General features: G+C 44.0%; 3 protein-coding genes and 1 pseudogene across 3 annotated transcripts; 1 reads left to right on the top strand and 3 right to left on the bottom strand.

The window, feature by feature from the left end:
* Positions 1-2,451: 2,451 nt before the first annotated feature.
* Positions 2,452-2,526, top strand: LOC131708248 (U6 spliceosomal RNA; annotated as a pseudogene).
* Positions 2,527-3,302: 776 nt separating this feature from the next.
* On the bottom strand, positions 3,303-6,175 carry LOC117968896 (uncharacterized). The gene is made up of 5 exons (XM_059010205.1): positions 5,979-6,175; positions 5,538-5,881; positions 5,170-5,426; positions 4,745-4,993; positions 3,303-4,531 (listed from the first exon to the last, which is right to left on the bottom strand). The coding sequence occupies exons 1-5, from the start codon at positions 6,169-6,171 to the stop codon at positions 3,949-3,951; spliced, it is 1,626 nt and encodes a 541-aa protein (XP_058866188.1). The 5' UTR covers positions 6,172-6,175; the 3' UTR covers positions 3,303-3,948.
* A 123-nt stretch (positions 6,176-6,298) lies between these two features.
* LOC131708057 (uncharacterized) lies at positions 6,299-8,736 on the bottom strand. Its single transcript, XM_059009973.1, has 5 exons — positions 8,707-8,736; positions 8,265-8,362; positions 7,672-8,126; positions 7,234-7,558; positions 6,299-7,111 (listed from the first exon to the last, which is right to left on the bottom strand). The coding sequence occupies exons 3-5, from the start codon at positions 7,917-7,919 to the stop codon at positions 6,299-6,301; spliced, it is 1,386 nt and encodes a 461-aa protein (XP_058865956.1). The 5' UTR covers positions 7,920-8,126; positions 8,265-8,362; positions 8,707-8,736.
* On the bottom strand, positions 8,457-10,178 carry LOC131708135 (uncharacterized). The gene is made up of 4 exons (XM_059010380.1): positions 9,399-10,178; positions 9,028-9,308; positions 8,848-8,937; positions 8,457-8,736 (listed from the first exon to the last, which is right to left on the bottom strand). Exons 1-4 carry the CDS (start codon positions 9,941-9,943, stop codon positions 8,726-8,728), a joined length of 927 nt encoding a protein of 308 aa, XP_058866363.1. The 5' UTR covers positions 9,944-10,178; the 3' UTR covers positions 8,457-8,725.
* Positions 10,179-15,000: the final 4,822 nt, after the last annotated feature.

The following is a 15,000-nucleotide window of genomic DNA, read 5'->3' as shown; positions in this document are numbered from 1 at the left end:
CTACGCTAGCAAAGCTGCAAGTCTTGTAGATTTGCAATTTAGGGTTTATGGAATTAGTGGTTTAGCACAGATAAGAATATATCTTGAAATAATATGCAAAAATGATGGCTTAACAGACATTGATAGGTCATAGATCTAAAAAAGTGTTTGCACAGACTTTGGCCTTGAAAAAACAAGAGACTCTGGAAAACTGCTTGGAATAGCATATTTAGAAGTCAGATACAGGTCAGAGCCTGGTTAGTGCATCTTTTAAGGGATAAATAATTCTAATGAAAACTATTACCACTTAAACTTAGTGAAACTAATTGACTTAAATACTGCACGAGACAATCTTTTGTCAAATCCTCTGTTAGACAATGGTATATGGAATTAAAACTGACTCATTAACAAAATGATGAAACAATATGAGGTTAAAAGAAACACATGCCTTTAATTTAGCAAAATATAATGAATTAGAAGATGATGTCACATATTAAGAACATCTCTCATATATAACACATATAAAAATAGTGTTTTGCATGCACATATAAACAGTAGTGTTTTTATATTATATTATAAACCAAGATCCTGGGAACTTTGGTTCACTTAACTTTTCAGATAAAGGAGGGGCTCGGAGGAAAACAAGGAATGAGATCATAGAGTTGGACACATGTGAAGTTTTGAATTCATTCAGTACATGACACCTATTCATTCTGAAAAGTTAGTCCGGAACTTTTGAAAACCATTATTCGTAAAAGGGATAAGAGCTGTCTCACCAGATTAATGATTGGATTTAATTGAGGCGTCCCATGTATTCCAATGGGACGAAAAACCTATATAACTCCTAAGTAATTACAATGGAGTACCACACTCATCCCAGACAGGGTAAGGTGGTCCATCTTCTGCAAACTTTAAATACATAAGTCTGTCAATTTCTTGGGTGCTATATTAGTCATCTGGATATATTGCGGGTCAAGAGCGTAATAAAAATACCCCACAAGGAGTAGTAACATCTCTGTCCTCCTAACGTCTCCCCTGAGATAAGAGTGTATACTGAGCTAAATGGAACAGAGTACGTACAGAAATCTGAACCTACGGATTTTGTGACAGTAAGCAAACTTGTTAAATTTGCATATCTCCCAGCTGTCTCTCTGATGTATAGCTGTGCTCACTTCTTTATTAACCCTTTGCGGTCCATTGTCGGACTGGGTCCGACATTGCAATTATTCCTCACAGGTCCTTTGTCGGACTGGGTCCGACATCATTATAGCAACGCAATAAACGGGTGTTTAGTCGTTTTTTCTCCGGAAAAAGCCGAGAAAACCATTCAATTGCCGAGTGGTAGCGACAGGAGCCGAGACAAGTCGGAAAAAAAAAAAAAAAAAAAAAAAAAAGGCGTATTTCATGAATAGTCATACATGGTATCAGGTATCAGATAATGGGCGTCCATAATAAACAAGCTGGCTAAGTGCGTCAGCGCACTGAGACTATCATGGATATTTGCAGAGCTTTTTTCAGATGTTATAGTAATAAAATAATGACTTTGATCGCATTATTGAGGAGTTTGGTGATAAAACGAGTGATCTGGAGATGATCGATCGGTATGTACGACTATTATTATTATTATTATTTATTTCTTACACAGCTGAACGCTATAGCAAACAAAAGGCTGGGGAGGGGCTGGAGATGCCTAGTGTGTGTTTTGTTGATATGCAGGGCCATTTAAACCCGTTTGACTGTGAAAAAAAATACTTTTAAACAGCGCGTATAAAATTAACTGCGCGTGTGAAAATTAATTATTCCTGGCGTGCCTGACACGCGATTAATAAATGGACCGCAAAGGGTTAAACGTGAGTTTAAACTGTTATTATTATTATTAATATTAATATTATTACCTCTGACCGTATAACCTGGCATCATTCACTCCTGTTCCTGGAAGAATGGCCTCCAGCTGAGGTAGTTTCATCAGTAATTTCTTGTAACTGTTTTTAAACTAGATGACCACTACATCGTGTCTAAAGGTATAATTGCAAGAACTGTGTAGTTCTGTATTCCTAATAATCATTGAGTGCAATTCTTAAACCCTAACTCTGACCCTAGCCCCGAGTATTAAGCCCCCTCCTCTGAGGTGTCAGTTGCATTCCGCGCTGTGATACGAAACGGGACCCTGGTCAACCTGCAAGTCTTTTGGTATGCTGGCCAATCCGGAGGGCTCAACATCATAGGTAACATGTCAGTATTTGCATATCTTTCCCAGCCGGTTTGAAGGTGCAGATGTGCAGACTTCTTTATTCAGCCACTTTCTGCAAACGTGATATCCTCAGAGTTTGTAACCCTCTGCGTGTTGATTGTGGACAACCATGCATATACGCAGAGCAATTGGAAACAATTGGACTATGCTTGACACACCACAACACCAATCGCTCTTTAGCCACTCGCTGTACATAGAGGCGCGTATCAGGTAAGCACCGTGTGTTCGCTACGGCAGCACATATACTAAAATTGGAACGATACAGAGAAGATTAGCATGGCCCCTGCGCAAAGGATCCGGCCCTATCTTCGAGTCGCGGGCCAGCGCCTGGCGCGGCCCTGCGCGCCGGCCCGCGGCGCGCGCGGCCGGCCTCCCCGCTGTCCCGGCTGGGGGGGAGGCCGCCGACCGCGCCCCCCCGGCGCGCGGGCGCCCCGTCTCGATTGCTTTCCAAGAAAAAAAGTAAATTTAAAAAAAAAACAGCAGCATCGACAGTGTCTGCCTTCCTTGCACAAAACAAAACGACAAAACAATCCACATTAATCAGTGTGTCACGTGACCCGGTGCGCAAATGCGCTCCTAAGAAAATAATAAAAAAAAAAAAGTATCGGCGCTCCAAATAAGCAAACGTCCAGGTCACATCCAAAGCTTCTCTTTCCTACAGCCCCCTGTACTGTTTTTAAATGCATTTACTTTTAATGCAGATTGTGTAATGTTTTGTTTTTATTCTAGTATGTTGTAGTTTATTCTTTTTTTTTTTTTATTCCAGTATGTAGTGTTCATGTCTTTGTGAAAGATGCTATATAATATAAAATTGATAGAATAATGTACTATGCATACTACTACTACTACTACTACTACTAATAATGATGATGATATATTAATGATGTCAACAGTAAGGAAAACCCCCAGAGAAGATTTTTATTTAAATCAAATACTATGTATTGCTAATTCCTTTCTATTACAGGCATTTTAAAATGAAATGAAGCAATACAATGTACTTAAAAATAAGAATGTATTTTATTTATAAATATTAACATGTGTACAAAAAAAAAATCAAACCACAGATGAAAAATGCATTAAATCCACACCAGGCAATTACATACAATTTACTACAGGACATTGTTCTGTTACATTGCATGAATGGAAATTAAAGGCATATCTCGTGCAATAGGTATACAACTTTTATTTCAATGTTCAGTGCAGGTGTTTATGAGAAAAGCGTTGTCCAGAGATACCGATACTTTTTAAACAGAGGACCAGGTAGTGCAATATATGAATAACATACTAGAAATATTTAATTACATTGAACGACAAATTCAACAATACAGCTTTCAACATAGCAAACAAAACAGGTTAAACTGGAACAAAACAGATTATAATATATGCATTGTAGTGTTTACATTAACTTGTGGTTCAATATTGCAATCAGCTTTACACGTAGGGGCTTTGACCAGAGGAAAGTCCAACTTGTGCTGAATGAAATGCTATATAGGTTTGATGGGGTACATTAGAACACAAAACAGAAAAAAGAAACAATGAACCACCATAAAAAATATTTTTAAAATAAGGGAGTGCTTGCCTTCATCTCTCCCGAGTCAAGGCAAGTTGCAGTTGTGAGACAAAAAAAATAATTCTTAAAATAATTATGAATAATTTACAATAATTAGAAACTGTAAAAAATGTGAGAAAATAAAAAAAAGGGGGGGGGAGAGAAGGACTTATTTCTTCTTGGCACGCATTTCAGCCAACCACTGCTCCACAGTTTTGCCCGAGGAAGCAGAGCAGAAGGCAACGTTGCCAAAGCGGCTGTGGCCGAACTCCTTCCGCTTTGGCTGTCCGCAGAGAGAACACAAGTTCTCTGCTCTCTTCCGCTCATACTTTCTCTTCCCGGTGTTGGCGCCCCTCTCCTCCTCCTCTGCCCTCTTCTTGTGTCGCCAGCTGGTGGTCCTGGGCACGGGAGGAGCAGGAGCAGCAGCAGCAGCAGCAGCAGCAGCAGCAGCAGCAGCAGCAGCACCAGCAGCTGAAGAGGTGGAAGGAGATGAAGTGGGATGTGGTGCAGGGGTGGCCGAGGGGCCTAGGACTGCGGTCTGCGCTGTGGCCCCAGGGTGTTTCCGCTGCTTTGCCTGACCCGCAGTGTTTGGGGGGCATGGAAATACATACGGCTGGTGTCCGTATGTCATGCCCTCCTGTAGCAGCGGGCGCGGCTGCTGTTGAGGCTCTGGGTCCACTGCGCTGGCGCTAGGGGGTGCCACCCCCTGTTGAAGGACAGCGTGCTCCTGCCCCTTCTGCCGTTTGTTGTGCCTAAAACACAGCAAATGCATGACATTGTCAGTTTAACGTTTCAACAAAAACACAGTCACTTGTTTGTGGTAGTTGTGTAGATTATGTGCGTTTTTCTTTCAGCCTTTAACCTCAAACTGTATAGCGATTGAGATGTCATTCTTAAAGGACATCTCAACACTATGCTTTTCGAGGTGTAATGTCATCAGTGTCCAGTCAAGAGACGAAACTTACCATTGAGAAAGGGTGTGCTGATTCAACTCGAACAGCTGGAGGGTGGTGTTCTCCATGAGCCTCGGGCTGCCCAGCACCAGCTCTCGGACTTTGGAGTAGTCGCCGAGGATAGACGCCCATCGGGAAGTCCTCACACCTTTGGACTTGGTGGGGGATGGGTGGAGGCGGCAGAGCTGGATGCAGATGGCCTCGACGAGTCTGCTCGTCTGTGGCCACTGGGCAGGTCCCGAGCCCTGTCCGAGCAGGCACCTGCAACCGAGCAACAGGAGTAAAAGTTTTAGTATCAATGGGTACATGTTTATTTTAGGGTTGTGTGTGTGTGTGTGTGTGTGTGTGTGTGTGTGTGTGTGTGTGTGTATGCACATTTTTTTTTCCTTTCTTTACTTTTGTACTACTGTAATGACATTACACATGAACTAACTCACCGTTTCAGGCTGTCCGTGCCTGGGGTAACAGAGGAGGTGGCCTTCGTTGCCTTGAATCGCCCCTGAATCAGCCTGTCCTGGTGACGGGCAGGGTAGGTGAGACGCTGCTTATCTGCCTCGGGGAGGAGACTCCACAGCTGAATCAGCTCATCTACCTTCTGCTCTGTCAGACAGGCCAAGCCACGCAGGCTCACCAGACTGCTGGCCAGGCGCTGGACGTGCTGGTACCCGGGGGCACCATCAGGTCCATATGACTCCTGGAAACAGAGAAATAAAATTGTACTTAGATGTGTATTAGCATAAATTATGGCTTTTGTGTAACAGCATGCAAAAAACAACTATGTTTAACATCTATGAATTAGTCTCACCTCAGGATCTCTCACAGGTGAACCAGCAGGAGTGAGAGCCCGAGGAGACGCCTGAGGAGACGGCCGCGGAGACGGCCGAGGAGACGCCTGGCGCTGGTGTTTCCGGGGCAACGAAGGCCACGAAACGTCGACCGGAACGACTGAGACTTGGGGCGCAGATGGCACTGCCAGCGGGTGAACGAGGCCAGTGATGGTGGGGTCCTCGACCTCGTCGTCCACGTCATCCTCAAACCCCTCATCCTCAACGTCCAGATCCTCATCTGCAGCCTCGTCCGGATCCAAGTCGACGGCCTGCAGCACGCTGCCTGTCTGCGAGTACAGGTACTCAACTCCGATAAGCTCGCCTGGAAAGAAAAAAAAAAAAAAAAAAAAAAAGTGTAAGCAGCTTTATTGTTTTCGTAGTCAGTTACAAGCAGTTGACAAGTAAACGCTGGTACATACCTGTATACTCGCCAGGCTTGGTGAAATCCTCAACCAGACTGCAGCCAAGAAGTTTCTGGCTCAATCTGTTGAGGGCATGCTGCAGGGAGCCACTGTAGCTGTGCAGGATCTGTCTTGGTCCCTCCACTGCAGCTGCGGCGCGGTCCTCATTCCACCTCACCAGCCCCTCCAGCAGGTACGCCTGAAAGTGCATGGCACTTGCACTGGTACCTGAAAAACACAAGAGAAACGCCCACTGTAATACTGAAAACTCACAAAAATGATGGAAATTTGCTCTCACGACACAGCTTCCCAAAACATACAGTACGCGTCAATATTGGTTATTTACCTGGGATGAAGCGGTTGAGGTGGAGATGGAAAGACTCCAAGGAAGTCGATCCGCGCGCGCAGCGGTAGACCGGAAGCGTCACGCCTCCCTTCTTGAGCTGCCCGATCTTGGTGTACAGCTGTACACCTGGGGGGTCCTGGATGCATTGGAGGTGACGTCTCTGCACCAGCCTGATGGCCTGGATGCGGTCGTGGTCCAGCAGCGGGATGCCCATCGTGTCCAGACCCTTCTCGCCGTCGAAGGTCTCAATCAGCTCCGCCAAGAGCCGTGCCGTCTCCTCCGCTCCCCGAGTCCGGCGGCGACAGTGGAGAGCCAGCTCCTTCTTGGAGATGCGGCGCGAGACCTCGGCGTCCGTCAGGCCGAACACCCGCCGCTTCCCCTCGAGCTCCGACCGCTTGGCCTCCATCAGCAGGGCAACGTCCTCCTCGGCCCACTGAAAGATGGAGGCAGACAGCCGCCCCATGAAGGTGCCGTACAGCTGGTGGCTCTCCGTGGTGCAGCCTGCTGCGAACCGGCGCATCAGGTGCCACACGTCGAGCCGGACGACCAGCTGGTCCCACTCCGGGAACATGGCAGCAGCCTTCAACACCCCGCCAAGGGAGCAGCAGTCGCGGTCCACGTAGAGGAGCTTAGGGGGAGCCTCGCCAGCTTTCTGGTACCGCTGCATCAGCCCGCTAGCCATGGGGAGCAGGCCCTCACCCTCGTGCGAGGTCAGCACGGACATGAGGACCTGCCCAAACTCGTTCCCCACGTTGGTGGACCAGGCAGCCGTGCCGGCAGCAGCACCCGCGAGCTTCTTTGTCACCTGAAAACGCATACAAAATCAACAGAATTTAGTGGTTTTTTTTGTTTTTGTTTTTTTAAAAACAATAATTTGGTGTGCAAATGTTCTGTGTAAATATGATGGGGTTAACAAATCGTTTTTACCTTCTTGGTCGAGTCAATTTTCAGGATGGACCCGAACGTGGAGGTGACCCTGGCCTTGACCTCTTCAAGCCGCGAGAGGACGTCGTAGCTGTACACTCTCAGCAGCCATCGGGGTCTGGGCACCGGCAGCATGGGAGGGGGTGCGATGATGTTAGGCTGCACGATGCCCTGGGCCAGGAAGGGCTCGAACTCGGCGAGGTACTGCAGGGACCGCTGCATCCAGGCCTCGCTGTGCTGTTCGCACAGCGTATTGTACAGCTGGGTGGCACTGTTTCCCAGAGTGCGCTCCCGCATCAGCCTCAGCACCCTCATGTCGCAAGACAGCCTGCAAGACACGGTTATTAAATGTGCATCATTTAACAGAAGTAACTAAATGTTTTCTTTTTTTTTTAATTAAAAAATAAAAAATAAAAAATAAAAAAAACACTTTACACTTACCGGTACGTGAGAATCGCCGGGAAGAGGCTCCGATGAGCTGGATCCAGCTGATTCAGCACATGACCGGACCAGCCAGCCACCTTCTTCTTGCACTGACGGCACTCCAGGTACTCCGTGGCCATGTCGTACCAACCGTCAATGCTCAAGACCCTCCGGACGGTCTTGTACAGCCCGGCGCCAGTCAGCTTGTGGCCGAGGCACTCGGGCTGGGTGCACGTCAGCTTGAATGCCCACATGCGGTAGGGCATCCAGAGAAACAGAGGACGGCAGAAGAAGGGGCCTGGCGATGCCGGAGGCTGATTGTGGATCAGCCGGGGCTGGGGAGGGAACCACCACAGACGCAGGTCCGAGGTCAGCTCCAGCTTCCCAATCCTGTTCCTGATGAACAGTGCCCTGGCGATCCACTCATGCTGCTCCTTGGGCAGCGACTGCTTCCATGCTTCAGGAAGAAGCACCTGCAGGAAAAATAAAAACAAACATATATGCACATTATAACTGAACACATTTACAATGCAATACAGGGCACAAAGTTTGCGTTTACTTTTTCACACTTAGTTTGTGTAAAGAGAAGAAAAAAAAAAACGACATCTCACCTCAGCACTCTGTGCTGGTTGCGTTTGCGAAGGCTGCTTTGCCGGTTCAGCCGTTGGTTGGGAGCGCTGTTGGACATGAGGGAACTGTACAGGACCGGCTTGTAGAGCACACACACACACACACACACACACATAGATTTGACATGTTACTAATGATATACATGCACTATACACTAAAATGATCGAAGCAAGCAAGCAAGCAAGCAAGCAAGCATGCTGTAGTGATTTGCATTAAAATCTACTGTGCCACAAACTACAACACCACTAAAAACATGCAAGCAATCCACGAGTGCGTAATGTGAGAAAGGATGGAGGGGCAATCCGAGGTGGGAGAGGAGTCATTCGCATTGTGCAGGGCAGTCAGCCAGGAGAGTGAAAAAGGGCAGAGAGTGATGCGATTTTAATGTACAGTGAAGACACAGGGTCTGTCACCAAGACCTACCTTACCACGTTCAAGGAACTCAGTCGTTAGCTAATAAACACAGCAACACAAAACAAAAGAGTCATAAAATCATCTAAAAAATGAGTGTCTCAATACTGTACAATATGTGATTCTGACATTAAAATTGAGTATTATACTTACTGGGAGGGGCTACGTCGCAGATGGCAACCAGCTCCGTATCTGTGACCTCCTCCCAGAAGGCAGGCGAAGCTGGCTGGCGCTTGGACACCCCTGGAAAGTAGAAAAAAATAAATAATAATAATAATAAGCCATGTACATGATGAATGAGGAAATAATAGTGAAATTAAGTACAACACCTACCTTGAGCTGAAGGTGCACGAGGCACGACCTTCGGCGTCCTCGGACGCAAATGGAGGCTGCTCGCCAGTGGCGACCGCGCAGGGGTCGGGGACGGCTGCGAGGTCCCAGGCCGAGGGGAAGCAGGCCGAGAGGGCGCAAGTTGCGTGGGGACAGCCTGCGAAGACCCAGCCTGTGACGACGCTGGGGACCGGGACTCCTGGTCTCGCCGCAGGATGTATTTCTGCAACGCCTCCATCTGCGTTCCGGTTCGGGGTGTTTGACGCCGGAGCCATTTGACGTAGCTGCGAGACATCATACACAAAGTGTTAGATTTGTGTCTGAATTTTTGGTTACATAACAAAAAATAAGATGAATACTTGTGCAATACAAACCCTCTCTTCTCCTTGTCCGTAGCCTCATACAGATCCCTCCAGGCGAGGTCCTTGTGCACCCCAAAGGCCACAAGGCGCAGGTCCTCCTGACCGGGCTGGGAGGAGTGCAGCCGGGCTACGTCCTGTGCTCTCCGGTCCCTGACAGCCGAGGCAACATCAGGGAAAGCACAGGCGTAGCTGGTCAGGGCGTCCTTGTTCGCCATGTAGGGTGACATGGAGCTGTCACCCTCCCGCTCCCTCTGGTGGCTGGTCACCAGGGACACAGCGTAGCCCATGTCGTTTGCCAGGAGCCACTGGAAGGTTTGACCCCGGTACTTACCAAACTGCACGGTACTCTGGCTGAGGACCAGCATGCTGTTCCCGGGGTCACCTCCCTGCGACACGACATGGGCCACGGCATCGCTCCGGACCTCTTCCGGTGCCTTTGCCACAAAGCGCACAGTGGCCGCCTTAGTGGCAGCGGAGACACTGGCAGCTTCGGGCGTGTGCTGGAGGAGCAGGTCCTTGGACCCTGGCACCCTTCGAAAGGATGGGGTTGCTTCCATTGTTGATAACTGGAATACAACTTACATGTTACTACTTATTACTCTGAAGAACAAAGTTGATTAAGCTCATCTAGATATTTTCTGACATATGCATTCATTCTTTATAAATTACAATTTATTCAATGCAAGTACAGTTTGGAAAATAAATAAAGGGGGTGATGAATGTAGTAGTATTTCAGCTTTTAGGAATGTCAGTGTGTGGGAATAAAAAACAACTTAGTGTATACATCACTAATAATAATGATGGCTGTAAACAGAGACACACACACACACACACATTAGCTACAATTCCTTTTACACCGAGATAGGCTTAGAGACGAGGCACTTATCTTTACCGTTGACTGTTAGATTTAAATTTGAAAGTACATTGGCCGCTGCGTGGCAGGGAATGACAGTAGTTAATATTATCATACCCTTGAGCAGTGCGAGTTTCACTTGGGATACCTGGACAGATACATACAACAATACACATAGCACAATACACACTTTAATACTAGCACAACAAAAGCTATACATTAATGAATGATGAACATTTTAATAGACACAATAATAGTATGCATAACTAAACACACTAAGCCAAATACACACACTCATAACACTGAGTGTATGCAGCATTAATAATAATAATAATAATAATAATAATAATAATAATAATAATAAACACATGCAGTAGAATTAATTTTACATGGAGATATAAAGAGATAGCACTTTACCTTTCAAATAGTTAACAATCACTCTGAGAAGGCAAGAACAAATAAGTAGTTAATATTATAAAACGTTGCAATAGATCAAAAGCAAAAACTTACAAATACTAAACACTTGATCTCCACGAAATAGTATGCATAGCTAAATATGCAAAGCCCAATACACACGGTAATACTAGTACAACAAAAGCAATACACTGAATGATAAACGCTTGATCTCAACGAAATGCTAATAGCGCATAGCTAAACACAAAGCCGAATACTCGTGTTTTGCTGATGTTGTTTACTTTTTAAAATATTAACAATAATAATAATAATACATGGGAAAAATATGAATAAAATACTAAAAACAAACGCACAAAAGTCTACAGACCAGCGAAAACAATACAGCGTTGGCATTCGGCGAAAAAAAAAACCACACGACACGACTAAATTAAAAGATTATACGGTCGACATACGTGGTCACAGTTGTAAAAAAAAATAGAAAAACAGCATTTAAATATGAATAAAAGAATCCAAACTGACCTCTCTCCGTCTGCAGGCAGCTGAGAATTAGTTGGGTTTTTTTTAAACGCCGCCCTTCCAAAGTTGGAACAGGCTCCGCGCGATTCGATTGGCCGCCCAATGTTGGAACAGCACTTTCCCATTGGTCCAATGTTGGAACAGCCCGTTTCTATTGGCCAAATGTTGAAAAAGGCCGTTTCTATTGGCCGAATGTTGGAACGGCCCGCTCCGATTGGCCGAAAATCGAAACGGGCCGCTCCGATTGGCCGCCAAAGTCGGCGCACTCCGGCTCCCTCCGCTCCGATTGGCCCAGAATGTTGGAACGCTGTGTTCCAACATTGCCCCGAAGATCGCGAGTCGTGAAGCGCAAGGATGACACGCAAATTCGTGAAGCGTTCCACATTTTGGTCTTTTTTGTCGTTGGGAATAGTACTGTACCTGCCTTGGAATAACTACCCTGGTAGAACCCGAAACATTGAAGCTGAACCTGAACCCCAATCCTAACCCAAGCCCAAAACCAAACCCAAACCCTAATTTGATTAGAGGAGCACCCTCAAAATGGAGCGAGGTAACCAGTGGTGTACCACAGGGATCAGTATTAGGACCTCTGCTATTCCTAATCCACGTTAATGATTTAGATTCTGGTATAGTAATGTCACAGGTGACAGTGAACTAGTTATTCCATGTAGTAAAACATTGGACTCCTTTGCATGGAGGATCTCAGTAAGCTACAGTGCACGGTTCATCAACTGATTCAGATTCATTTATGTTAAGTTTGCTACTGATGATGTGGAAAAGAACAGTAATTGAGTGCCCAAAAATATGAATCACAGTGAGTTTTGACCTCCTTTAGAATTCTGGATGGAGCGCATACCTTGCAAAATGACCCGGTGTGAACAAAAGGAAATATATAGAAGTAATATGTACAGCTAAACATGTCCAAGTATCTTATAGGAATGAAGTCAGACCATGGAAATCCACACCTGTGCTGGAGAAACATTGGATCAAGGGACTTCTTGTGGAAACAACTAGAGCGAAACCTGGTACAGAAGCTGAATCCTGCTGGGAACACATGGATATGCTGGACATGTCCTAGGCGATTTCAAATATGGAATGTACTTTGACATAAAAATGAAGTGTTAGAGGTTTTTTGAAGGAAGGATAAAGAGGGAGTATCCATGTACCGCCAGCAGGTGGCTCTCTTGCTCCATGAAATAGGTCAGTCTACACATGTTTTTAATTAAGTACTTAGTAATCTCGGAATAAAAAAGCACCATTCCGGCTAAAAGTGAACGTTAATCACACCTACAAACAAGATAAGAAAGAGATTCTTTACCACAAATAAATGAACATTAAAACTGAACAGCCAAGGTCTTAAGAAAAAACCTGTCTCAGCTGGATTTTGTATGAACAAAGAACAGGGTCAAGCCTAGTTCAGTCATTATAAAAAATATAAGAGTTGAATGCAGTTATACTGGCCTGTATTTGGATTTAAATCTTAGAGGGATTCACCAAAGAAATAAAGTGATATTATAAATTCTAGCAGCAACTGTTAAACTGAAGTAAAATAATTAAGTTTTTCTTGAAATGCCACATTCATAGTTAAAAAGGTTCAGTGATAATTTACACTGTTTATAGTTTATAATGGTCAAAGACTAGTAATTAGACACAAAGGTATTGTAAATTAATAAAATAAATGATTAAAACCTTTTTTTAGACAGCATGGTATTTGAAACTAAAACTAATTATTTGATTTCATAAGATTAATAGTATGTTTTAAGTATTTGCTATAATAAGAAAACATATTATTTAAACTGACAAGTATTATTGCTTGTTCATGACTTTACTGTATTAATAAGAAGATTAAAAGCTGGAAGCAGTATTCGATTTAATTAAAAGGGAAAGTGGTACAGTTTATTTCTCCTTCTATTGAACAACAAGACCTCTAGACATTATGATATCCATTGAATTATAGAATTTTAAGGGTGTTGTGTTATGTTTTTGTGTTAAGTTTGTAATAATATACTATAATGTACCTTGTTGTTAATCCACTATACTATTGTCTAATGATGGTAGATGGAGTCCTTATAATGTGGTTCTTTGAAACTGCTCTATTGCTAAAAGGGGCCTCTCTCCTTATCCCGATGAACAGGCTGTAGAGAAAGGAGGGGGTCTTATTGCATTCTACGCTAGCAAAGCTGCAAGTCTTGTAGATTTGCAATTTAGGGTTTATGGAATTAGTGGTTTAGCACAGATAAGAATATATCTTGAAATAATATGCAAAAATGATGGCTTAACAGACATTGATAGGTCATAGATCTAAAAAAGTGTTTGCACAGACTTTGGCCTTGAAAAAACAAGAGACTCTGGAAAACTGCTTGGAATAGCATATTTAGAAGTCAGATACATGTCAGAGCCTGGTTAGTGCATCTTTTAAGGGATAAATAATTCTAATGAAAACTATTACCACTTAAACTTAGTGAAACTAATTGACTTAAATACTGCACGAGACAATCTTTTGTCAAATCCTCTGTTAGACAATGGTATATGGAATTAAAACTGACTCATTAACAAAATGATGAAACAATATGAGGTTAAAAGAAACACATGCCTTTAATTTAGCAAAATATAATGAATTAGAAGATGATGTCACATATTAAGAACATCTCTCATATATAACACATATAAAAATAGTGTTTTGCATGCACATATAAACAGTAGTGTTTTTATATTATATTATAAACCAAGATCCTGGGAACTTTGGTTCACTTAACTTTTCAGATAAAGGAGGGGCTCGGAGGAAAACAAGGAATGAGATCATAGAGTTGGACACATGTGAAGTTTTGAATTCATTCAGTACATGACACCTATTCATTCTGAAAAGTTAGTCCGGAACTTTTGAAAACCATTATTCGTAAAAGGGATAAGAGCTGTCTCACCAGATTAATGATTGGATTTAATTGAGGCGTCCCATGTATTCCAATGGGACGAAAAACCTATATAACTCCTAAGTAATTACAATGGAGTACCACACTCATCCCAGACAGGGTAAGGTGGTCCATCTTCTGCAAACTTTAAATACATAAGTCTGTCAATTTCTTGGGTGCTATATTAGTCATCTGGATATATTGCGGGTCAAGAGCGTAATAAAAATACCCCACAAGGAGTAGTAACATCTCTGTCCTCCTAACGTCTCCCCTGAGATAAGAGTGTATACTGAGCTAAATGGAACAGAGTACGTACAGAAATCTGAACCTACGGATTTTGTGACAGTAAGCAAACTTGTTAAATTTGCATATCTCCCAGCTGTCTCTCTGATGTATAGCTGTGCTCACTTCTTTATTAAACGTGAGTTTAAACTGTTATTATTATTATTATTATTAATATTATTACCTCTGACCGTATAACCTGGCATCATTCACTCCTGTTCCTGGAAGAATGGCCTCCAGCTGAGGTAGTTTCATCAGTAATTTCTTGTAACTGTTTTTAAACTAGATGACCACTACATCGTGTCTAAAGGTATAATTGCAAGAACTGTGTAGTTCTGTATTCCTAATAATCATTGAGTGCAATTCTTAAACCCTAACTCTGACCCTAGCCCCGAGTATTAAGCCCCCTCCTCTGAGGTGTCAGTTGCATTCCGCGCTGTGATACGAAACGGGACCCTGGTCAACCTGCAAGTCTTTTGGTATGCTGGCCAATCCGGAGGGCTCAACATCATAGGTAACATGTCAGTATTTGCATATCTTTCCCAGCCGGTTTGAAGGTGCAGATGTGCAGACTTCTTTATTCAGCCACTTTCTGCAAACGTGATATCCTCAGAGTTTGTAACCCTCTGCGTGTTGATTG

The sequence above is a fragment of the Acipenser ruthenus genome, chromosome 40 (genome assembly GCF_902713425.1).
Source record: "Acipenser ruthenus chromosome 40, fAciRut3.2 maternal haplotype, whole genome shotgun sequence".
In the NCBI taxonomy this organism is placed as follows: Eukaryota; Metazoa; Chordata; class Actinopteri; order Acipenseriformes; family Acipenseridae; genus Acipenser; species Acipenser ruthenus.
The sequence above is the reverse complement of the archived record's forward strand: the minus strand, read 5'-3'. Positions and strand labels throughout refer to the sequence as shown.

Bases quoted from the DNA above. Each gene is read 5' to 3' on its own strand.
- LOC131708135 (XM_059010380.1), bottom strand. From the start codon at position 9,943: ATGGAAGCAACCCCATCCTTTCGAAGGGTGCCAGGGTCCAAGGACCTG. The intron at 9,309-9,398 runs GTTTGTATTGCA...GATGTCTCGCAG, and splicing joins ACGGACAAGGAGAAGAGAGG to CTACGTCAAATGGCTCCGGC. The intron at 8,938-9,027 runs GTAGGTGTTGTA...TCTACTTTCCAG, and splicing joins TCGTGCACCTTCAGCTCAAG to GGGTGTCCAAGCGCCAGCCA.
- LOC131708057 (XM_059009973.1), bottom strand. From the start codon at position 7,919: ATGCCCTACCGCATGTGGGCATTCAAGCTGACGTGCACCCAGCCCGAG. The intron at 7,559-7,671 runs GTAAGTGTAAAG...CGTGTCTTGCAG, and splicing joins CCGGCGATTCTCACGTACCG to GCTGTCTTGCGACATGAGGG. The intron at 7,112-7,233 runs GTAAAAACGATT...ATGCGTTTTCAG, and splicing joins AAATTGACTCGACCAAGAAG to GTGACAAAGAAGCTCGCGGG.
- LOC117968896 (XM_059010205.1), bottom strand. From the start codon at position 6,171: ATGCACTTTCAGGCGTACCTGCTGGAGGGGCTGGTGAGGTGGAATGAG. The intron at 5,427-5,537 runs GTGAGACTAATT...CTCTGTTTCCAG, and splicing joins CACCTGTGAGAGATCCTGAG to GAGTCATATGGACCTGATGG. The intron at 4,994-5,169 runs GTGAGTTAGTTC...GCTCGGTTGCAG, and splicing joins GGCACGGACAGCCTGAAACG to GTGCCTGCTCGGACAGGGCT.